Below are 24,094 nucleotides of genomic sequence, written 5' to 3' on the forward strand. Positions count from 1 at the left end.
CTTAATAAATCTGCCAAGATCACAAAGGAATAAATGTTTCCACCAGAATCATGCCCATGCTTATGTGTCTACATGTTTTTCTCCCTCACTAGCCTTGGGGGCCTTAGAGCCTAAATCCTGTTTGTACACTTCTGTACAAACAGAATCTGACCAATTATAGATGGCCCTTGGTGGATGCTCAGAAAATATTTGGGGAAGGAATTAATGATTGCATAAGGAAATAGATGCATGCATGGATGAATGGGAAATAACTGCTTTTCCCATTTAAACTGTGTCACAGGGACTCATCCATAGGTTTCTCAATGTTTTGTTTTGTTTTTGCAATTTCAAGGTGTATGGTCAGGACACTCAAGATGGCTGTTCTCTGTACATCCCCTGCTCGACTAGTGCCTGCTTCACCTATATGCTACTCACCTGACTGACGTTCTTATATACTTGCCCCAGGCTCCAGCTAATGACTGACCTAGCTTTAGATCAGAACATCTCCACTCTGATAGCTTATGAGAGGGGCAGTGAGGAACAGGCTGCCCCTCTGCTGGTTTCCCTGGTAACCAGTGAGCTGACCTGATGTTAATTCCCCCTATAACTGGTAACCCTGCCCCCCACCCCAGCAAAGCTCGCCACCATGTTCTGCCCGCCATCTGCCACAGATGGTGGGGTGATGCTCCAGGACCTTGCTTCAGACATGTAAGCTTCCTCATCCATTAAACCACTGCTGTCTCTTGCTGACTCTGGGCTCTTTCTTTGGTGTTAAAGCTGGGCAAGTACAGGGCTTGCAGGCCTGTGTAGTGCAGCCCAACACAAGGCATTCTGGCATTTTGATTCACATAATGATGTGTCATTTTACAGAAAACAGGATAAAAAGGAAATTTTTTCATATACTTCTATAACCCCAATATTTAAAGTTCCCTTTTAGCATTTTAGTGTATGTTTTTTTCCACCTTTGGACCAAAGAAAGTTCTTATTGCAATCTTACATGAAAATAATTTTCTAGGGCTTCCCTGGTGGCGCAGTGGTTGAGAATCCGCCTGACGAGGCAGGGGACACGGGTTCGTGCCCTGGTCCGGGAGGATCCCACATGCCGCAGAGCGGCGGGGCCCGTGAGCCGTGGTCGCTGAGCCTGCGCGTCCGGAGCCTGTGCTCCGCAACGGGAGAGGCCACAACAGTGAGAGGCCCGCGTACCGCAAAAAAAATAAAATAAAATAATAATTTTCTAACTTGCTGTTTCACTTAATAGGACTATTTCATACAGCTCTTATTTTAATAATTTACTGGAGCATGATCGATGTGCCATATAATGTTCTACTTAAACATAATCTTGTTTTTTAGAAAGTGTTTATTTTTTAACCATTATAAGTATTGTTGAACTAAATATTTTTGTGTATGTGAGACCAAGGTTTTCAGGGTTGGTGACTCTGATCGTGGCATCATTTTTCTTTGAGGAGCACACAGTCCTTATAGTGGCCTCATTCTCAGCTTTTGCAGTGATGGACTATCATATTCAATTGAATGGCAAAGGTTTGATTAGACTGTGTAAAGAAAGATTATTTTACCCATTTTGTATCATATGCAAGCCCTGTCCCAGTACCCATACTGGACAGATATTCCACAGCTATATAGGAGAAGAGGGAGGAAGGAAGGAAGGAAGGAAGGAAGGAAGGAGGGAAGGAAGGAGGGTGGGAGGGAGGGGCAGAGAGGAAGCATAAAGGGATGTAAGAAAATAATAAAGAGAAGAAAAGCAAAGGGGACAATGAAAGGGAAGGAAAGAGAAAGAAAGAAGGGAAAAAAAAAACAAAGAGGGAAACTAAGTATAATATATCAAAGTGAATAAAAAGAGAAAGAAAGAAATCAGCAAACCCATTCTTCTTTGTAAGATTTCTAGTATTGCTAATTATGCATCTCTATCCACAACCATAACTTTTAGATATCAGCTTAGCAAGTGGCAAAAATCACAAGATAGGAAAGATTCAACACATTCTAGTAACTGCCCCCTACTTGGGAAACTCCTAGAGACCAGAGCCTCACATTTCAGAGAACACAGATCATGGCTAGCTTGGTTGCTGGCTTTTAGGCAACAACCACCTTTCTCTAGGAGAGCTAAATTTGCAAAAAAAAAAAGAGGAGTGAATGCTATACGGTGGCAGCTTGCCTTGACAAGATAAAACACAAGCAAACTGAATTAAACAAAAATTTCCTTCTTAAAAAATATTACATTTACCCGAGGAAACATAACTAAAAATTCAAGGGGGGAATGAGAATATGCATTTTGAAAAGGTGTTGAAGGATGGCTAAACATGGTCATTATGCAGCCATGTGCACATGCACAGACAGGGCGACCTCTGGCTGTTGTCAATGCATGATATTTTGCTAAAGTTTATGCTATGCATGTTTGGTATTCAGAAAACCAAAATATTGCCTTTACGATTTCGAAATGTCTGTCATTATCTTCACTGAACTAAACTTCTGATTCAATCAAAGTCCCCTTTTCCTTAGTGGCAATTCAATTGTAGCAGTCATTGAAAGAGCAGATTATTTACAGATAAAGTAAAAATTTCATGTTTGACCAGAATTGGGCATATTCATATAGAACATTACCTTTTACACTGTATAGAGAAACTGAGTGGCAAACTGTCTTCTTTCATGAATGGAAAACAGACTAATTTGTCATCGGTACAGTAATCGCTGATACTCGAATAGTGTTGCTAAAAATGAGGTTTTCACAGTTGGTTTGAAAACCTCTTATATAATTTTTTATGTGTATTTCCTTACTTTAGGAAGGTAAAGGTTAATAGGTTTAATATCTTCACAAGTTACCAACCAGTGGGTAAGAAGCAATACGATACTAAAGTTCTCAAAATACCCTTTAGGATAAATAATAAGGTCTTTTATGTTTCTATATTCTTGCTTTCATAATGGAGTGATAGTGGGGGAGTCTGAAAGCTAAGGGAGCAGGATTTGCTGCAGTTCCCAGCAGAGGGTAGTGGTAGAGATGAATCTGGAAATCAGGCCCCATCCCTGGAGAAGACCTACACCTGGACAGAGATAGTTCTGAACAAACTTTGAATGTGAGTGTCTGTCCCCAGCTCCCACCCTTAGCAGCATTCAGAGACACAAAACTGAGATACAGCCGTCAGTGAGTTAGCAACCGCGGCTCAGAGTTTTATACTGTGTTAGAGACAGAAGAAAAACGCTTGACCTACTTGGATCCGATAAGATGGAATCAGTTTTCGGCAGAAATTGATCACAACGGACTCCTTGGTAGCCTTCTTTGCACCTGAGAAAAGGGGTAAACGACAAACATATGCATGTGTTTGTGAATGGTTCGAGATTTCAACAAGCAAAGTAGCCACCAATTGTATCACCGTGAGAACAGTACATTCATGCTTTTGTATGGCTTGGTTCAGTCTGTTTCTAACATTAATAGTAGGTGAATTTTAGTCATGTCTGAGTAAAAAAACAGCACCACTTTGCTTTTATAGTTTTATAGGTAATATCTAATGAGCAAACTTAGTAGAAATTTAAGATGCCCCTCATAGCAGTATGAATAATGGTTACCCTCATAATTCTGCAGGATTCTTTATGCAACACACTGGTCTCTAAAAGACTGCAAATACCCTTTCAGAAAGCAAATTGCAAGTGTTATTTTCCTAATAAAAATCATTTTCTAACATAATTGATCAAATATTATCAGTAGATTTGCGCTGTTTATTTTCCTTGTGTTTTACTAGTTTGTTCATTTGCTAATTTTACCTGTTTTTTTTTTTTTTTTAACTTAGCAATTCCTCCAGTCAGTGCCGCCTAACTGCTGGGTCAGAAATAGCAGCACTTATTTCAGATCTGGCAAGATCTGAAAGGCGTCTACCTCTATGTGCAAGCCCTCTGTGTATTTTCTTTAAACTCCCATTTTTCTCTTATATTCAGCAAACAGGTGCAAAGTGCGTACTTCTGCAAGGCATTGTACAAGGCGACTTTCCTAAGGGGTGTGCAATTTGGAGGCAGGGAATTTGCCTGAAAGCCCCTGCAATGGGGCATATCGCTTCAACCCTGCCAGTCCACAGTCTTCTCACAGCTCGCTCAATCAAGGCCGCTTGGCCGCCTCGGCTCATCAGCTGGCAGTTCAAGGAACAAAATACAGCTGAGACTCCACACGCCTGCCTCTGAACAGTCTCTGTAAGCAGGGAGGTGGCATTTAGTGTATCTGCTTGAAGCTTAATCTGTCATGCTCAAGTTAAGCAGGGACACATCCATTGTTGCTTGTGGGATGAATCTGTCCTACTTACCGAGGAGGAAATTGTGCTGCTGGCATAAAAATCAGATTTACAAAATCAACAAAAGAATTCAAAGAGATCATTCTGTCAGAGATGGGAGCTGTGGATTCTTTCTTCAGAATATGTTTTGTTTTCTGAGTGTAATAAACACTTTATTAGATAAAGTCTATTGCAACTGGAGCAGTCACAGTGAAAGGCACCTAGGTAATTTTTCTACCTTTCATTGTGAGCTGAATTGGAATACAGGTAATGGGGCAGTCTCTCTTTAGCACCTTTTTAAGCCTGGAACGCTGGAGTGTATTTGGCAATTTTCCCTATAGATTGAGAACAAAGACTTCTGACATATGGACACCCCAAATACCCAACCGGCTATTGAGAGAATTTGTTTAGACAGACACATAGTTTCATAACCATTTAAAAAATTCATTTATTGCACTTGAAATAAAGCAGGCATATCACTGGTTCGATAATGGTACAAAGGCAGAAAATACTTAAGACTGAAGCATATTTGTGATGAAGAAATAAATTCCTGTTCTCTGAAAGTGCCCTAACATTGTTAGTTTGCCTTTATTCAAAATTACCTGAACCAACAGTGTTTGGTTTTCATTTTCTTGTAATGATGACTTAGGTGCTGGGTGTGTGCTGTAACATGCATTTACTCCTGAGGTTTTTATTTCCAACATATGTGAGGGATTTTAAGCACACTTCACTCTTTGTATCTTCATTTAATATGAAAATGGTATCCTAGGGAGATAGCTGCTTTTAAGGGGAAGTGCTTTTGTTTTGTTTTGCTTTTTAAGGGGTTTTTATCACTTAAAATGCATTATTCCGTTTGTGTGTGGAGAAGAAAATTAGGGAAAATGTTTGAAATTTTTCTACTCTTCAACTGATTTTCCATGACTTTGAGCCCACTCTGAAGTGTTCAGGCCTCATGGAGTATCAGGAGAATTGCACAGTGCATGCCTTCATCCTGCCTTCACACCTGTGTGCTGGTATGAAGATAATAAAGTGTGATGATGTTGGAGCAGCCTGGCCCAGGCTAGGAAACCTGCTGAGGGCTGTGACTGCATATGCAGCAAAGCCCTGCTCCTTTGTTAAGGTGTCCGCGTCGTCCCTGCTAATTGATGCTGGATTTTAAGAATGACAAATTAAAATTTCCACTTAAAACTCACACGTCACTTTGATAAGTTCAAATCCATCCAAATTTGAAGACAAAATGTGGCCAGCAAGTAAAGCCAATGAGGTGGATTGAATTTATGACACTGTTAAAGACATAAAGCAAAGGAAAAACTGTCTTAAGATGCACTTCTGTTGCACAGATTGAGTTTGGCAGACCTCCTGACGGTGTGATAAACAGCACATCTTTTGAGAAATATCATTGCATGTTTGTTTTGGTTTTTGTTAATTATGGGGGGATTTTGAGACTGTATTCTTTTTTTTTTTTTTTTTGCGGTACACAGGCCTCTCACTGCTGTGGCCTCTCCCGTTGTGCAGCACAGGCTCCGGACGCACAGGCTCAGCGGCCATGGCTCACGGGCCCAGCCGCTCCGTGGCATGTGGGATCTTCCCGGACCGGGGCACGAACCCACGTCCCCTGCATCGGCAGGTAGACTCTCAACCACTTCACCACCAGGGAAGCCCGAGACTGTTTTTTAAGATTTTTTGTTTGCTGAGAGATACAGGTATATGAACAAGAGAAATTCATGTAATAGAAAGTTCTTTCTGTTTGTTCATCTTAATAAAGCATGACAGAATTAGTAAAATTTTACAAGTACGTGTGTAATTTTTAATGGTAAATACATGTTTGGAGAAAAAAGCACAAATCTTGCCTTAACCAGGTTAAATACTCTATTATTTTTCTACTCTGCATTGCTTCAAAGCTGCACTGAATTCATCCACTGCCTGTTCTCTGAATTTATTTATCCCTGAGAAGGCTTGCATCATAGAAATTTTATTAAAAACATCAGTGTTCCCTGGTGGTCTTAACAGGTAAGTTTTGCTTCTACAACTAGATGGCCAAAGAGCAGGATTAGAAAAGAAAAAAAAGCCACGGTTTATAAACAGTTGGGTAAAGAAAATGGGAGATACATTATCGACAGCAGAACAACCACAAAGTAAACTCAGTCTGCAAGAGCTAAGAATTTTTTTTTTGAAAAAAAAAAAAAAATAGTCTTAAATTCTGTGTGTTCACCTATTCAGAGATGAAGGACTTGTCACTTCAGAAATCAGTAAGTTCTTGATTGTGTTGTGTGTTTTGTTTATTTACAAATTTAAAAGGCAGTGAGGAAGGGCATCATTGAGGAGACAATGTCCAAAGCAGGGTAGGGTGGATGAGGGGTTGAAGAGAGAACGGTGGTGTGGTAACCCTGAATAAGGGAAACTGGCCCCTGGCAATGAAGTGGGGTCAGAAATTGGAGAGTCTGAGCCCAGTTTTAAGTGTCAGCAAAGTATCTCTCCTGGTGAGCCTCAGGGCCAAATCGCAAACCAGGTCTCTCCCTTTCCACAGGGATAGGGCCAGCTGCATAGTTTCAAATGCAGATCTCACTTTTTCTACCCCTTACATCCTTCTGATTTGGCCCTCATGCCCCTCCCACTTGTTCAGCTGTACCTAAAATAACAAGCCACCCCTTCTATTCATGTTTTCCCCTTCTACATTATCCCTGAAGAAAAGCCCAGTTTTAGAGAAAAGTTTTAAAAGGCAATTCTTGGGCAAAAGAAAAGAGAATAATACTGGCAAAGATACGAAAATACAAAATGCATGATTGTCAGCTAGAAGATAATGCTTGATTTGTCTAGTGTGTTAAAGCAGAAGCAGTGAATCTAGCACTCAGCCTGGATGTGGAGGACCCCCAAGGAAGAGACTTTTTAAATGGTCAGCTCATGTGCTGATGTTCCCACAGAAATGCGCATCCTCTGGCCAGCTAGAAGTGGCTTCCATGGCCATCAGCCCACACTACTAACTTCAGACCATGCCCATCTCTTCTCTTACGATACTCACATGCCAATTTATTTCTTTGAACTCATTTTATGAATAGCAACAAATTAGAGCTAATATTAATGACTTTGAGTGAAAATGAAAGTACTCTCACTTCTCACCAACAGCCTCCCTACATTTCCAGATTATTCTTCCATTTCTCCTGCTTCCTCCTGTTAGGAGAGCAAAGCAAAGCAAAACAAAACAAAACAAAAACAAATAACACAAAAACTGTCCCAAAGGGGGAACTATATTATCCATCCTCTCAATTCTCATCTGTTGATTCCCTGGTCTGATTACTGATTACTGGAAGATGTGATCATTGCTTCACCTCCCTCTTCTCCATTGCTACTCTGTCTTCACTGTCACAGTCTCTGTTATCTACATAGATGCTCAGCCAACACAACGTCTCTTATCACTTCTTCCTCAACTATATCAGAATGATTAACGGTGTTGAGTTTATAGCTCACTTCTTCACTTAGTATTTGCAAGGATATACTTTACGCAAACCTTTTAATATCCCTGTTCCCCACTTTAAACCCAAACAAAATGGGAATGATAGCAGGAAGGAGAAAAAATGAACAAGCATGCATGATTGATATTACACACATGAATTTTGGCCATTTTTATGTTTAGGGACCTTCTACCTCGTGTATTTGCAGAGATTCATTTTACATAATTTACAGAGAGAAATATATGGAGGTTAGAAAAATGTTCAAATGTTTGCTTCAATCCTGGTGTAGGGCCTGGTCTCTGCATACATTTTAGAGAAAGTATACATGCTTCCTTCTTGGAAACTTGGTTTTAGACATAAAATTTAAACTAGCAGAAATCAATTAACTTCACAAGAGAAATGGTGGCAAACTGTATGGTTTGTTCCTGACTGTACCAACTTTTATTCATAGACCAAAAATTGGTAGTTACTCTTTGGTGTTACAGGAAAGTAGACACTTTGTCAGTGATATACAAGTCTGACAATTTTAAGGGGCCTATTAAATGCTGATTTGATAAAAGAACAATCCCTCCAGGTATTCTTCTTTATCTCCTGCCAATTCTCCTCAGCCTCAATGTCAGCCCTTGGTTGGGAAAAATGGAAAAAGCATCAGGCGTTTAAACTTTACACTTTAGAGTCAGGGTGGTTTGGAGCACAGCCTGGTTTTATATCTAGGATTGGCTATTTACTAGCTGCTTAGCCTTCCTCTGCCTCCTTTTCTTCATCTGTAACTTGGAGATAATAATAGTAGCTCCCTCCTAGAATTAATATTAGGAATAAATAACACCTGTTGTTCATGGTAAGCACTCAACACGTGTTAGTTTTTTAAAAATATTCTTTGAATTTGGAATTATCATCCCAGCTTTTCAAGTGAGGAAATGGAGGTTCAGAAAGGTTAAGCATCTTGTTCCAAAATCACACAGCCAGTGAGTACTTGAACTAGGTACAAACTCTGCTGGAGTTGACTTTAAAGTCCTTGCTTGATCTGTGGTACTTTCTGACATTCTTCATGGAAATTCAGTAGATACATAAATCATTGTTCACCCAGGTATCTTTCCTAAGATTAGTATTTAAAAATATGGCCCAAATATCATGAACTGAAGCCATGATTTATGGTAAGAATTAAAGACCTAGATTTGTAAGTTATTATCCAATTTCAAAATGTTCTTAAGCAAACCATGTCACAGAGGCTGGTCACTGATTTAAAGGCAAATGTCCTAAGCTTTGTGTTAATTTAAGGGGTAATCACTAACTGTGGATGGGAAGGCTCTTTAGGAGTATCACTCTTAAAGGATGACATTTCTTGATTGTGGACTGTCCTCAGTTTAAAAAAAAAAAAGAAAATGAGAATGAAAAAAGAAAGAAAAAAAAAAAAAAACAGAAACAAACCAAACAAAAACAGGATACAGTTTCAGCAAGGTGAATGAATTGCCCAGCATGGAAGAGATGGGGGGTTCTGGAGCCAGAATCCCAAACCAGGTTTCTATCTGAATGCAAATGTGTGCTGGGGGGACCAGAAACTTGTCTAGCTAAGGATCTGCAGCCTAGAGTTATAGGCTCAAAAATTATTAATCATGTTAGAACAAATTCCCTTCCCTGCCCCTCACTGCTGAAACTGAGATCTAGGTTTTGCTATGGAGAATATTGTGACACTGATTAAGGTGTAAGTTTTCTTTAGCTGAATTTAGAACTTAATTAAGTGGTCTTATTTAAAAGGAGCACTAATTAAGACAGCAAGATCTTTAAGTTAATCAACTGGAATTAGATTTACCTATAGCCTGGCTGTAGGTACAGTCTTTCTAAAATTCTTTGAACTACAGATGGAAGAATTTAGAATCAGAATATTTTAAATTGCAGAGCAACAGCTGTCTTCAAATCCATGAGGGTCCTCCAATGTGTTATCAACAGCTTTCAAATATATCACAGATTCCATGGCTGGGGCAACTGTTGCTTATAATGTCACTCACAACCATGATTATTCTTGCTAATGAAGTTATACCTGCAATTTTCAGAAAATGTAAAGATTTCTTTAAATTTCCCTTTAGCAAAGTTTGAATTCAAAAGTAGATGGAAGCCAATTACTTCATCATGAGACTGATATGATTTCAGAAGTGAATTTGAAAGCATCTGCTCAAATTCAAGAGGTGTGCTGCATTCAGTTAATATTTGAGCCCTAAAGATGAAAAGGAAAAAAATGATTTCAAGTCTGAGACATTAAAAAAATATAAGAAACATGTGTTTCCTCAACTGCAAGTTCCTCTCAACCATGTGTAAACATTAGGTGCCTGGTCCAGCAGTTACCCATACACTTCATTGGTCAATTTTAGTACCAGAGAGACAGAACCTGTTTACATTGTCCTCTTACTCCCATATATGGTACATTCATTTTTGAACAATCAGTGGCTAAGGAGTTCTCGTGTCAGTCTGAATAAATATCTTGGCCTTTATAGAAATTTCTGACCCTATTTGGTCAAGAGCCTCACTCAGCCTTACTACTTCATTAACAAAATTAAAACACATAACATGACATGAAGGTACTACGCAGCTTAGAGTTCATACCAATTGTATCCAAAGCAGCTTTGTGGGCTGAAAAAGCCATTCTATCTAACTTAGCTTTGATTTTTACTGCATTTAAAAGAAAAAATAATCTCTTTTTAGGCTAAGAAGGTAAATTAAGAAGTAATCTATTGGCCTTCTTGCAGGAAGACTAATTTCAATATCACATTAGAGGTAGTAAAATAATAATTGCCTTTATCAAGAACAAGACTTAAGGAGTAATAATGACAAGTGGAGGATAGATGGAATTTTGCTTTATAAATTCAAATTGAGAAAATGTTATGTTATTAATTTCCTAGTACACACAAATTCTAACATGACAAACGTGAGATTCTAGTTTTCAAGGGAGGTAGCCTGTTATGGTGGAAAAGGTATGTCCTATGAATGCGGAATGACCCCTAATTCTGCCACTTAGAGGAATGACAGAGGTCAGTGACCGACCTCTCTAAGATCTCAGGTGCTCATCTCTAAGTGGGGTTATGAGCCTTGATTTAGTGTGTGGTCTGTGCACATTGCACACACACAGACATAGACACACATTGCCCCCAATGCTTATAAATATTCTTAGTAATCAGAAAATTTAGGCAGGTAATTTAGGTTATAACATTAAAGTCAGAGGACAGTCGTGCTCTCTTCCCCCACTTCTTTAGTTAATTCAAAGTTCCCATGACTGCCTTTGATAGTTCCCAGCCAACAGTGGACCAGTATTTATTGTCCCATCTACTCCCTATGATTCCTCTATATTATTTTCACTTAAGATGTCGCTGAGATTGTGAGATTAGCCAATCACAGGCTTTCTCTGAGGCTTAAGGTTCAACTATTAGCAGATTCCTTCACTTTTTTCTCTCTACTTTCTTGAAATTAGAAGTGGAATTGACTCACATGTTGAGACTAGTCAGTGGAAGAAAAGTGACAACTGTCTTTTCCAGTTCACAGTTCAGCAAGAAATGTAAAACAGAGCCAGAGGAAAACATGCTAAACTTGCCATTTTAGTCAACTTGGGCTGCCATAAAAACATATCATAGACTGGGTGGCTTAAACAATGGAAAATTATTTTCCCACAGTTCTGGAGACTAGAGGTCCAAGATCAAGGTGCCAGCAAGGTGTGCATCTGGTGAGGGCTCTCCCCTTGGGTTGCAGATGGCTGCTTTCTGTTACCTCACATGGTGGAGAGAGAGATCTGGCTCTCCCTCTTCAGTCTCTCTCTGCCACTTCTTCTAAGGCCACCAATCCTAGCAGAATAGGACTCCACCTGTATGGTCGCATTTAACCTTAATTATCTCTAAAAGACCCTATATCCAGATACAATCACACTGGAATTTAACGCTTGAACATACGAGTTTTCAGAAGAAACAATTTAGTCCGTAACCGTTACTAAGCTGGGTAACATAGCTATAGAGTAGCAAAGACCAGAATTTGCATTCTCCCATATTTAGGGTTTCCAGATAAAATACAGAACATCCAGTTAAATCTGAATTTCAAATAAACATTTTTTTTACATCAGTGTGTCCCACATGTAATATGTGGGACATACTTATACTAAAAATGTATTCATTATTTATCTGGCATTTAAATTTAACTGGATGTCCTGTGTTTTATTCCCTAGATCCGGCAACTGTACCTACATGAGTAAAAGCATCTGAATAGTCAGGAGTAAGAACCATCAATAGGAACATCTAGATTAAAGTTAATGTATAATATTTTTGCTATCACTATATCTTGTTCCGATAAATTTAGCAATCTCTTGTTTTAAGGATAAGGAGCCTGGGCACATTATATTTATTTCTATCAACCATGCAAGGGACATAATGAGCTCACAGAGTCTGGAGAAGCAGAATAGGAATTTCAAGAGCTAGCTCTCTTAAATGACCAAAGCACTGAAAGGCTACTTCCAGAATGTGGTGAAGATCAAATGAAGTAATGTTGCTCATAAATGTTAGGTGCAGCTTTGTCACTTGATCATGTGCATCACTAGCTACTATTTTGCATAAATTGTGAATAAACTGTAAGAGCATCCTGGCCAGGAGCCCAAGTAAGACCAAAGGAAGAAAGAGAGCCCATTCTCCTTCCTTCATTCTGCAGCTCACTTTACTTAGGATCATTTTAATACTGAGGCACTCACATGCTGTAGAATTTGAAAAGCAGTGAACACAGATGTGGAATACAGGGCAACAATAACCTAAAATCAAAGACACAACATAAGAAGAGGCTCCTCTGGAGGACTGTGATGTCCTTTCTGGAATTCACTGCTCTCAGAAGGAGACAGTGAGACAGCATGATATCAACAAGAGATCTAACAGACCAGCCTTGTTCCTTGCCTGGGTAGTGTGGCTGATTCCCTGAAGCAAAGCCATACACAGCCTGATAAGGAAGAGTGAAAAGAAAAGAAATCTGAGAGATAAATCTTACTTAAAAGGCATCTTTATGATTGGCATTATAAAGCAGAGAAGGAGCTCATTAGCAAAAGAACTGATAAAACCACTCACAGCATGCTTCAAAAAGAAGTGGTAATAATTATTGCCTCTCTAAGAAAGGGGGCAAAATAGCCACACAATGTCATTCACAAATCTGTCTGCAGACGTCACAGAGCAAGCTGCAAAAAGTCCCACAGCTTTCAGATTTAATTAAGTGAAGAATGCAAAAAAAAAAAAAAAAAAAAAACTATTACAGCTCACATGCTTGGATCATAGAAATTTTACGTGAAACATGATTTTTTTTAAGCCATTTTAGAAACCCCTAGAGTTTGCTGAACCCTCATTCAACAGCATAATTTCCCCTGTTTCTCCCAGGATATTGTACAATCCACTAACGGTGCAGCGTTTCTGCCGGCTAAAGAAAGTGGGTAGCTTTGATCCGAATTACAATAATATATCTCCTTTGCGTGATAAATGATTTACTGCTGAGGATAAATGGATATAATCTTTCATTATGTAAGATATTCATCAATAACAAGGAAGCTTTGGACTGAATGGAAAGTGATTTCATATTAAAAGCCTCATGCAACTCAGACTGAGATGAAAGTGGGGTCTTGCCTTGAAAAAAAAAACGGCACAGGTTTATAAATTTAAACGGATGCTCAGTCTAATATAATTGTTACTGTAAGTTTGAAAATCTTTTAGGAGGAAACCAGGGAAATATGTGACAAGATCAACCTCAGTTTTGCACAAAAAAGCCCCATTTCTTAACCATACTATTCTACTTACTGAAATGTGTCATTAAGTCTAACTTTGAGAACTGAGAGTAGTGATAGAACCAGGTAGGGAGGGGTTGTGTAGTGACTTAAATTCCCATGATTATGGAAAGCCAATGTATCATAACTAAAGTAGATAAATAAAGAAACAGACACTTAATATGTTATTTAGAGATATGAAGTTAACAACCAGGAAAATAACAAACGAAAATGGTTTACTAAGCACGTCCAAGTATTTGGGGAGGGGTGCATGTTGGGGGAGTCAGGCATGGGGAATTAGTGCAAAAGGATAGGATCAAGGCTGGTGGCTTTTCATTATAAGCACATTTGTATTTTTTATTTAAAAAATATATACACTTAGATGATGAAGACATGTAAGTAATGCAAATCATTAATTTTAAAAATGATTCAAGTTCTTTGCTTCATTCACTCAGGGGCTTCCTGGTGGCACAGTGGTTAAGAATCCACTTGCCAATGCAGGGGACATGGGCTCAACCCATGGTCTGGGAAGAACCCACATGCCGAGGAGCACTAAGCCTGTGTGTCTCAACTACTGAGCCCACATGCCACAACTACTGAAGCCTGCGCACCCAGAACCCATGCTCTGCAACAAGAGAAGCCACCGCAGTGAGAAGCCTGTGCACCACAACAAAGCACAGCCCCCACTCTCTGTGACTAGAGATGCTAATGCATATACAAGGAATCTAAAAAAAAAAAAAAAAAAAAAATGGTACTGATGAACCTAGTGCCAGGGCTGGAATAAAAATACAGACATAAAGAATGGACTTGAGGACATGGGGTGGTAGGGGGAATCTGGGGCGAAGTGAGAGTAGCAGCAACATATATACATTACCGAATGTAAAATAGATAGCTAGTGGGAAGAAGCAGCTGCATAGCACAGGGAGATCAGCTCTGTGCTTTGTGACCACCTAGAGGGGTGGGGTAGGGAGAGTGGGAGGGAGGCTCAAGAGGGAGGGGATATGAGGACATATGTATGCATATGGCTGATTCATTTTGTTGTACAACAGAAACTAACACAGCACTGTGAAGCAATTACACTCCAATACAGATGTATTAAAAAAAAAAGGCAGGCCAAAGACCTTAAGAGATACTTCACCAAAGAAGATATACATATGGCAAATAAGCATATGAAAAGATGTTTCACATTGTATGTCATCAGGGACATGCAAATTAAAACAACAGTGAGATACTATACACACCTATGAGAATGGCCAAAATCCAGAACACTGTCAACACCAATGCTGGTGAGGTTGTAGAGCAACAAAAACTCTCATTCGTTGCTGGTGGGACTGCAGAATGGTACAGCCACTTTGGAAGACAGTTTGGCAGTTTCTTACAAAACTAAACATACTCATACCACATGATTTTGCAATCATGCTCATTGGTATTTACCCAAAGGAGTTGAAAAGTTATGTCCACAGAATAACCCCCACACAGATGTTTATAGCAGCTTTATTCATAACTGCCACAACTTGGAGGTAACCAAGACGTCCTTCATTAGATGAATGGATAAATAAACGATGGTACATCCAGACAATGAAATATTATTCAGTGCTAAAAAAGAAATGAGCTATCAAGCTATGAAAACACATAGAGAAAACTTAAGTGCATATTACTAAGTGAAAGAATTCAATCTGGAAAGGCTACATATTGTATGATTCTAACTGTATGACACTAAGGAAAAAGCAAATACTTTGGAGACTTAAAAAACCAGTGGTTGCCAGGGGTTGGGTTGGGGGTTAAGAAATGAATAGGCAGCGCACAGAGGATCATCCAGTGTTCTTTCTGCTATTTCACGTTTCCTCTTAAAAAGACATTCCTAAATTTGCATGCTATCTCTGATGCCAAATGTTTTAGTCATTCCAATGAAAGCATATGTTTTGTTGGAGATCAGTCAGCACAGTACAACTGGCTAGAGTTCTGGTAACCAAGCAAGGTCAGAAAGAGGAGGCGATATCAATGTCCCTAGCTTGGACAAGATCAGATAGTGAAATATGTTCTAAATCTGAATGTCATATGGAAACTGGGAAACTAACACAATGGCACGGGTAAGGATGGGTAAGCTAGAGAAGACATATGAGGGGGGATATTCTTCCTAATGGTGATATGGGTAAGATTCTTGACCTTTAATTAAATTGAAGGAATATGCAATCTGGTACAGATAGGTTGACAAAAATTAAGTAACTGTCCATAGTCAGCAAATTCAAAATAGAATTCAAAGGAATGTTATTTAACTGGAGTGTTTGGTGAGTTGAAATAGAAACTCAGGAGGTGAACAGTGACTTGAAATCGATAAAATATGACTATTTTCTAAAAAAGAGAGAGAGAGAGAGAGAGATTCAGTTAATCAAGTTATGGGTGATGTATCTGATATTCCTATATGTGTTTTACCTAGGACTAAATCAAGGAGAAAGTGCTATCAGAAAGCACTTCTACATCTTGTAGTGTAATAGATGAGCAGTCTGGGCTCCTTGAAGACTTCCTCTGCTCAAAGCACAGTACTGAGAGATTTACAAAGGTTAGACAAAGTAATCCTCATGAAACTGATAAAAAGGAGATGGGGTTAACATTTTTATAGATGAGGAGATTGCAGTTTTAGAGAAATTAACTTCTGTGTCCCAGGACACATGGAAAGAATGTGTTAGAACTTGGATTGGACAAGTTAAACCAACACTAGAGATCATACTTATTTCTCTACCGTGTGTCATTTGTGACTGTTCAGATTGCATTATGTATCTATTTAAAGTGCTCTACTTCATTAACTACTTTTTGAGGAGGAGAGGGCCTATCATTTTACGCTTATGGTACAAATAAAGATAAAAGTGAAACTAAGAGTTTAACGATTTGCCCACAGTTATATCATGGCATAATTGAATTAACTTGAAAAAGTCTAAAAGAAAAATACAGTGATATTTAATGTGGCTTTTTAAAAAAATGTAGACTCAATAATATATTATCACATCCTAATCGCTCAATTCATATGCTCATTCAAAATTATATATATTCAGAAAGAAAAAGTTGGTATATCTGAAAGCAGAAACCTCTTTAAATATTTGAAACCAGGAAATTTAATAGACAATTGATTGACCACGTGAAAGAAAGGGTAAGAAGCTAAAGAAAGAACAATAGGGTCACAAAGGAATTGACAACAACATGAAATCACTCTCACCCCTAGGCTGAAGGGATAAAGTCTGAGTCCAGGAAACTAGGAAAAATCCAGTGGGTCTATCAGACCAGAGCTGGAACCCTAAATGAACCTAGCTGCTGCTGGAAATAAACCAGGAAAGAGAGAAAACAGAAGGTAGAGAGAGAGAGAGAGAGAGAGGAAAAAATAGAACAGGAAATAGAGTGCTGCCTTCAAATTTAGTGCTTCCTACCAGCCAAATCCACTCAGAAGCCATTGGTCCAGAGAGCCTAAGAAATGTGGTTCTGAAACAGAGAACAGAATAAAAGATGGGCAGAGTATAGATGTAAAGCAAACAGGTAATCGATCAGTTGAGTTGGTTCTACACGGGGTACATACTCTAGATAGCACACAATTAGGTATATATCCACATATTCATATCTATATAACACAAACACCCATGCAATTTAAAACAAGCAGCAGAAGGTCATTATTCCCAATCATTCTAGACAACAGAAATCTTACTAACCCTGTAAAAACTATACTGTTAAGCCTTTTCATCAGTCTTCACTAGGAATCTTCCCTACTCCTTCCAATCTACACCCACCTCTACCACAAACACTCACTCACGGGCACCTAAATGCACATGCACGGGCCCAAACTCTCCTGTTTACATCCTGCTCACAGCACCTTAAGGGGTATAACTCACCCCTCTGGGCACTCATTTCCTCCTCTGCCAACAGGGCTAATCGCCCTGGCCTGGTGCACAAAAGAGAGCTGTACCTACTAATTTAGTTAAAGCTCATAAACTCTTTTGAAGATGAAAAGCTCTAGTTTTCTCATTCTGTTCCTTTGCTTTAAATAAAAAATCTACCTTATATAAAGGTTTCTGGGGGATTTACTACCAGACTTCTATCTAGAAAAAGTTGTACCACAATTACAACTTTAATGACCTACTCTAAAAATTCCCAAGGCTACGACATAATTAGTTCATTTTATAATCAATACTTAAAAAAAATCATTTGTCAGAAGGAAATAAGAAGTGACTGGGGCTCTTGGAAGTAATCTACATTATTTGATGTAGAAAAGGGAGAAGTCCTATTTATCAAGTACCTACAATTTTTCAGATTCTGTGCTAGACGCGGTACGCGGGCCTCCCACCGCTATGGCCTCTCCCGTTGCGGAGCACAGCCTCCGGACGCGCAGGCTCAGCGGCCATGGCTCACGGGCCCAGCCGCCCCGCGGCATGTGGGATCCTCCCGGACCGGGACACGAACCCGCGCTCCCCGCATCGGCAGGCGGACTCTCAACCACTGTGCCACCAGGGAAGCCCTATTTGTGGTTTTAAAGGCGAAAAATAGAGGTTTGGAATGATTAAGTAATTTGATCAAGTCACAAAGCTAGTAAGATTTGAAGTTGTGATTTGTGTCCAGGGCGTTTTGCCAGTGACTCCTCATTGCTGAACATTGGAGAGCTTGTAACTTACTTTTCCTGAGCCCACCGCTGTCAACCCATATATTAGAACCTTCAGTGTCAATAGTAACTTTTGCTATGAACAGGAAGTAGACATTGAACAGTAAAAGAGAAATAATCAGAATCAAGAAGACTGCCCTGTTCTTAGTACAAAGAAACCACACCTAGAATAGGTTTAATTGCAGACAGCACCCTTTAATAGGGAAACTGAAAATAAACTATTTAGAAGAACATGTTGATGAATGGAAGAACTGGAGACAGCCTCCTTTGAGGGGAGGAAAGTGGGGTTGTCATCACATAGTTGATGACTAGCTTGGGACACTTGTTATGGGAGGCCTTGATGTATACAATGACCTACCAATGAGTGGGAGTGGAAGGGACTAAGATGCTGGATCACGCTAAGGAAAGACTTTTTATTTTTTTTTCAAACATCGTTATTGGAGTATAATTGCTTTACAGTGGTGTGTTAGTTTCTGCTTTATAACAAAGTGAATCAGTTATACATATATATATATATATATATGTCCCTGTGTCTCTTCCCTCTTGCATCTCCCTCCCTCCCACCCTCCCTATCCCACCCCTCTAGGTGGTCACAAAGCACCGAGCTGATCTCCCTGTGCTATGCGGCTGCTTCCCACTAGCTAGCTATTTTACGTTTGGTAGTGTATACATGCCTATGCTGCTCTCTCACTTTGTCACAGCATACCCTTCCGCCTCCCCATATCCTCAAGTCCATTCTCTAGTAGGTGTGTGTCTTTATTCCCATCTTACCCCTAGGTTCTTCATGACCTTTTTTTTTTTTTTGATTCCATATATATGTGTTAGCATACGGTATTTGTTTTTCTCTTTCTGACTTACTTCACTCTGTATGACAGACTCTAGGTCCATCCACCTCACTACAAATAACTCAATTTCATTTCTTTTGATGGCTGACTAATATTCCATTGTATATATGTGCCACGTCTTCTTTATCCATTCATCTGTTGCTGGACACTTAGGTTGCTTCCATGTCCTGGCTATTGTAAATAGAGCTGCAATGACCATTGTGGTACATGACTCTTTTTGAATTATGGTTTTCTCAGGGTGTATGCCCAGTAGTGGGATTGCTGGGTCGTATGGTAGTTCAATTCGTAGTTTTTTAAGGAACCTCCATACTGTGCTCCATAGTGGCTGTATCAATTTACATTCCCACCAGCAGTGCAAGAGTGTTCCCTTTTCTCCACACCCTCTCCAGCATTTATTGTTTCTAGAGTTTTTGATGATGGCCATTCTGACTGGTGTGAGATGATATCTCATTGTAGTTTTGATTTGCATTTCTCTAATGATTAATGATGTTGAGCATTCTTTCATGTGTTTATTGGTAATTTGTATACCTTCTTTGGAGAAATGTCTATTTAGGTCTTCTGCCCATTTTTGGATTGGGTTGTTTTTTTGATACTGAGCTGCATGAGCTGCAGGAAAGACTTTTAAACAAAGTTTAAAAGTTCCACAGAAGTGGAACGTTACTGCAGTGGCCCAAAACCACTTGGTTGAAAAATTCAGTGTTCCTGTATACTTAAATTACTCAAAATCTGCTCTGTTTGGAGATTATGTAAGAGTTTTCTCTTATGCATAAGTCAATATTTTTCTACAAATCAGTGATATTGGATGAGTACACTGAAGAAGCAGATGATTCCAAAACATTTGCTTATAGAGTATTCCATCTTTAACAGTCATGATCACTGTTCTATATGAGAAATTATTTACATAACACAAAGCTCATGGTTTAGGATGAAGCATCAGTTGAACCAAACTATTTCTAGATGCAAAACTTACTAAATTTCAATGCACCTTTATATTTTTTTAAGGTATTATGTTTTTTCCCTTTATTTTGGTTAGGATTTGTTCCTGAGTTTAGCCCACATTAACTAATGAAAGAACTAGTAAAAACTAGTTCTAATTTTTAAATCTGTGATTTCATATTCATAAATTTATTTTCATTGATTACCTAGAATCCGCTTTCCTCAGTTAAAACATTTTTGAAAGATACTTACTTTAAAATTTCATAATTTGAACATCTGTATTCTTGTGAACAAACCATTTAAATTTCCTGTTATAGAGTAAGTTATTTTGATTACCAGCCCACTAGTTGTTTTCTATGGATGCTTTAAATTATATATAAACACCTTTGCAATCAATGGTAATCAGTTTCCACTCTAATTTGCTTCCCATGATGTTATTAGGCTTGGAATAGCTATAGTTTTGGAATCTCTAGAGCCTGTGATTTCTTTTTAACAGCTTTCCTCAATAATTTTAAGTGCCTTTCTTGAAATGAATTACCTTCAGTTTCGTATGGACAAAGAAAAGTTAGTTTCATCAGGTGTTACTGAAGCTGAGTTCAATTTTTGTTATCATTAGCAGGGCACATAGGACTTCTATGTCTATACCTCTCTTAGAGGACTTCTACAGGGTGACCAATCATCTAGAAATGGGTGTGCTCTGAGTCTCAGAACCAATGCTTTCATGAAGAAGGCTGTAAGTGATTCTCTCTCTCTCTGAGGTTCCCATCTGCCTTAATCTGAGATATATGGAGGGGTGTGCATGTGTGTGTCTGCGTGTGTATATACGCACACATGTACATACTTGGGTTTGGGTTCAAATAACTATTTTCATGTGAAAGCATATATCTTTGTATGATATGTGTGTGTGTTTATTATTTTTTCCATGGTGGTTTGGAGGTTGGGTGGGGTGGTTCTGAGGCTGGAAGCAAGGAACACAGCTTGAGGTGACTGCAGTGGTCCTGGCAGAGCACCAGGCTGTGGCGTCACAGTTCCCCATCCACACTGGGAGCCAGAGACAAGCAGATTCCCACTAGCTCTTCTGCTTTTTTTAAAAGAATTATGTCACTTTATCTCAGTGCTATACAATATGAGAAGATAGTATTTCCTCTTAGAATATATGCATGCTTAATAATACCTCCATTTACAAACTTACTTCTATGCTAATTATCTAAAATATTCTATATTCACCTTGAGGTCTTCCTGCTGTTGTTTCTAAATCATTATTCTGCCAATTAATCAGATTCTTGTATTATTTCCACAGAACTGCATTTATACCAAAACAACCTCAAGTTCACTTTTTTGTTTACATCTTAATATTCCAGTGACATTGTCTCTCCTTTATGTCAGAGATTTGACACAATTCTTTAAATATAACAAAAATAACTAATATTAACTGTACATTTGGAAATCAACAACAAAATACGCATTTTATATGTATTATCATTAAACCTCTGTCCTGTGATATTTCCAACTCAATTCCCATTTATTTGTTGAGGAAACTGAGTCAAATGTTTACATAAGTATATGGAAATAACAGCTAGAAACAGGAAAGATACAATGCACCACCCTCGAAGGTAATGTACTTTCTGTCACTGTAACACTCAAGCAGAGGTGGGATGGCAACTTGCCAGGATGCCACCGGAAAGAGTCAAGATTCACACTCAGGTCTTTAAACTCCTAAATCTGTCCTCTTTTTCCTCAACCCTACTCAAAAATATAGTCTCACTATTGAGACGCTAAATAGTGGTGATGATGCTGAGGGGAGTTACAGAATGAACTTCTCCTTTCTACTTAATATTCAGAATATCAAAGATAAGCACTTGGAGTGCTTACATTTTTCATTTTGATGTTTAAGAATACACAGTCAGAAATACTATAAAATATCGTTCACAGATGTTAATAATCAAGAAATGTGGACTTTTCTCAGTGTCATGTCAGTGAGCCACTGATTTGATTGGTGGGGAAAAGAATCATTTAAATATACTTAAGAGCTAGTGAATAAGAACTATATACATTGCTGATTAAAAAACCCTTCTCGGATATACCACAATGTCCTTCCTATTAGACTATTTGCAAATGCCATCACTTCCTGTTTACACTGGGTCATGTTCTGACCTTGAGTGAAACCCTGATCTTTAAATTAGTGCATGATATATTCCATATCCAGGGAGAATCAAAGGTAATCCTAGTTAAACTGAAAAGGGTAAGGCACATTTTATATAAAATAAAGAGTTGAGGTAAATCAGAAGAAAAAAATGTTTTTGGCGTTTTAGGAAGAATAAAAATAAATGCAAAGAAAAATAATTACTAAAGAAGCATGAGGCAGGGTACCTTCACAGTATACGCTTTTCTTTGCCCCTAAAACAGAGCTGGTTCTGCAGCTGTTCACACCGGGCATCTTAGTGTGGGAAGGGAAGTTCACTTTGTCAGAGGAGTCTTCCATTCCCATTTTCAGGAAAAAAAAAAAAAAAAAAAAAACAGGAGAGTTGAAATGTCTACTGTGTTTCAGAGGCAAGAATCAAGAGGCACCATACTAAACAAATCTAAACCATGGCAAACCTTAGGGTAGCGATATTCATTTTGAGTGGGTCTGGTGTACAGCCTCAGGTTTAACATTAGCCAGTCTTAAAATACAATTTATTTTTTTCATAGGGAAGTCCACAGTGGTCCCTAGTCCTTTAATAACCCTTCATAAAAAACCACCAGGCCCTCAGTACGGATTCAATAAATTCTCTGCATTAATATTCTTTTGGATATCCTCAGAACTTTTCATTCTCAGGGCAATGTGAAGACAGTTTGATTTCTTTATGTAAGTTTTCTCATTTGAAAGAAATATTCATAGTCAGGGGTGCTGTATCCTTGAATGGCTCCCAAGATCCTTTCTGTTGCTCAAGGAAGAGCTCTGGCAGCATCCATGACCCACTCCGTCTCCAACACCCCTTCTCCAAAGGCAAGAAAGGTGCCAGGCTTTAGCATGAACTCTGTGTAGATCCTACCACTTCTTCACACGACAACTGCTACAACTCTTCCATGGATTCCTGAAATGCCCCTTCCCTGGTCTCTATGCTTTTGCCTGGCTCCTTAATGACTATTCTCAACACAAAGATCAGATAATCCTTTAAAAATATAAGTCATATTATCTTACTCCTCAGAGAAACTCCCTACATCATGAAAATGAAAGACAGAGTCCTTTAATGATGAATAAGGTCCTCCTCTTGTCCTCCTGTCATCCCTCTAAGGTGTTTTTTGTAATTCTTCCCAAACCATACCACTCCAGTCACAGCAGCCTCCTTGAAGCTCGTCAAACATCATGTTCCCTCTGCCTGGGATGCTCTTTCTGGCATCTCTGTGGCAAGTCCCCTCATGTCCTCAAGATCTGGCTCAGATGGCACCTCCACAGTAAGCCCTCACCTGACCATCGTAACCTGCCTCCCACTCCAAGCCCCCAGGCTCTCTACCCCTCCACCTTGGTTTTCAAAGTGTGTTCTCTGACCTGCGGCAACAGCATCTCCTGAGAACCTGTTATACAATACAAATTATCTGCACCCAGCCCAGATTTACTGATTCAGAAACTCTGGGGGTTTCTGAGAAGAGTGATCTGTGCTTGCACAAGCCCTCCAGGTGTTTCTGATGTACCCTGAGGTCCGAGATTCATTGTCCTATAGTAACATTACTTAATGAAAAAATATTAGCTTTCCCTTTCAAGTCAGACGTAACAAGGATGCCAGGTTCAACCCCTCAATTAGGCAGTTTCTTAGTGGTTTTAGCCAGCAAAATATGAATAGAAAAGTAAATACAGTTTAATGAAATATACGAATTTACTATTTTTCCAAGACATTATAATCCTTTTTAAAAAATCAAACTCTTAAAATTAATAATGAATTTCATTAATCTTGCTGGCCAGAACACAGTATATAAAATTCTTGCTTTTCTATACCCCATGAGTAAATATTTAGAATAAGGAATTTTTCTGAAAAAAAAAATTCTATTCAAAGTGGCTACTAAAATTATAAGTGCCACAGAATAAACCTAACCAATGGTGCATAAGATCCTTTTGGAGAAAATTTTAAAATTTCATGAAGTATCTAAAACATTGTTTCTCTAAACAGAGAAATATGAATGTATATCATTTTCCTGAATGGGAAGAACGACACTGTAAAACAGCAATTTTCTCA

The 24,094-nt window shown here is 38.8% G+C and overlaps 1 protein-coding gene across 11 annotated transcripts in view; it reads right to left on the reverse strand.

The window, feature by feature from the left end:
• NRG3 (neuregulin 3) overlaps positions 1-24,094 on the reverse strand; it is a 1,064,095-nt gene that overhangs the window by 246,989 nt on the left and 793,012 nt on the right. For all 11 annotated transcript variants that reach the window (XM_067025241.1, XM_067025240.1, XM_067025235.1 and 8 more), the window contains exon 3: positions 3,201-3,274. In XM_067025241.1, coding sequence (XP_066881342.1) covers positions 3,201-3,274 — 74 coding nt within the window. The remainder of the gene's footprint in view (positions 1-3,200; positions 3,275-24,094) is intronic.

The sequence above is a fragment of the Kogia breviceps genome, chromosome 2 (genome assembly GCF_026419965.1).
Source record: "Kogia breviceps isolate mKogBre1 chromosome 2, mKogBre1 haplotype 1, whole genome shotgun sequence".
Lineage (NCBI taxonomy): Eukaryota > Metazoa > Chordata > Mammalia > Artiodactyla > Physeteridae > Kogia > Kogia breviceps.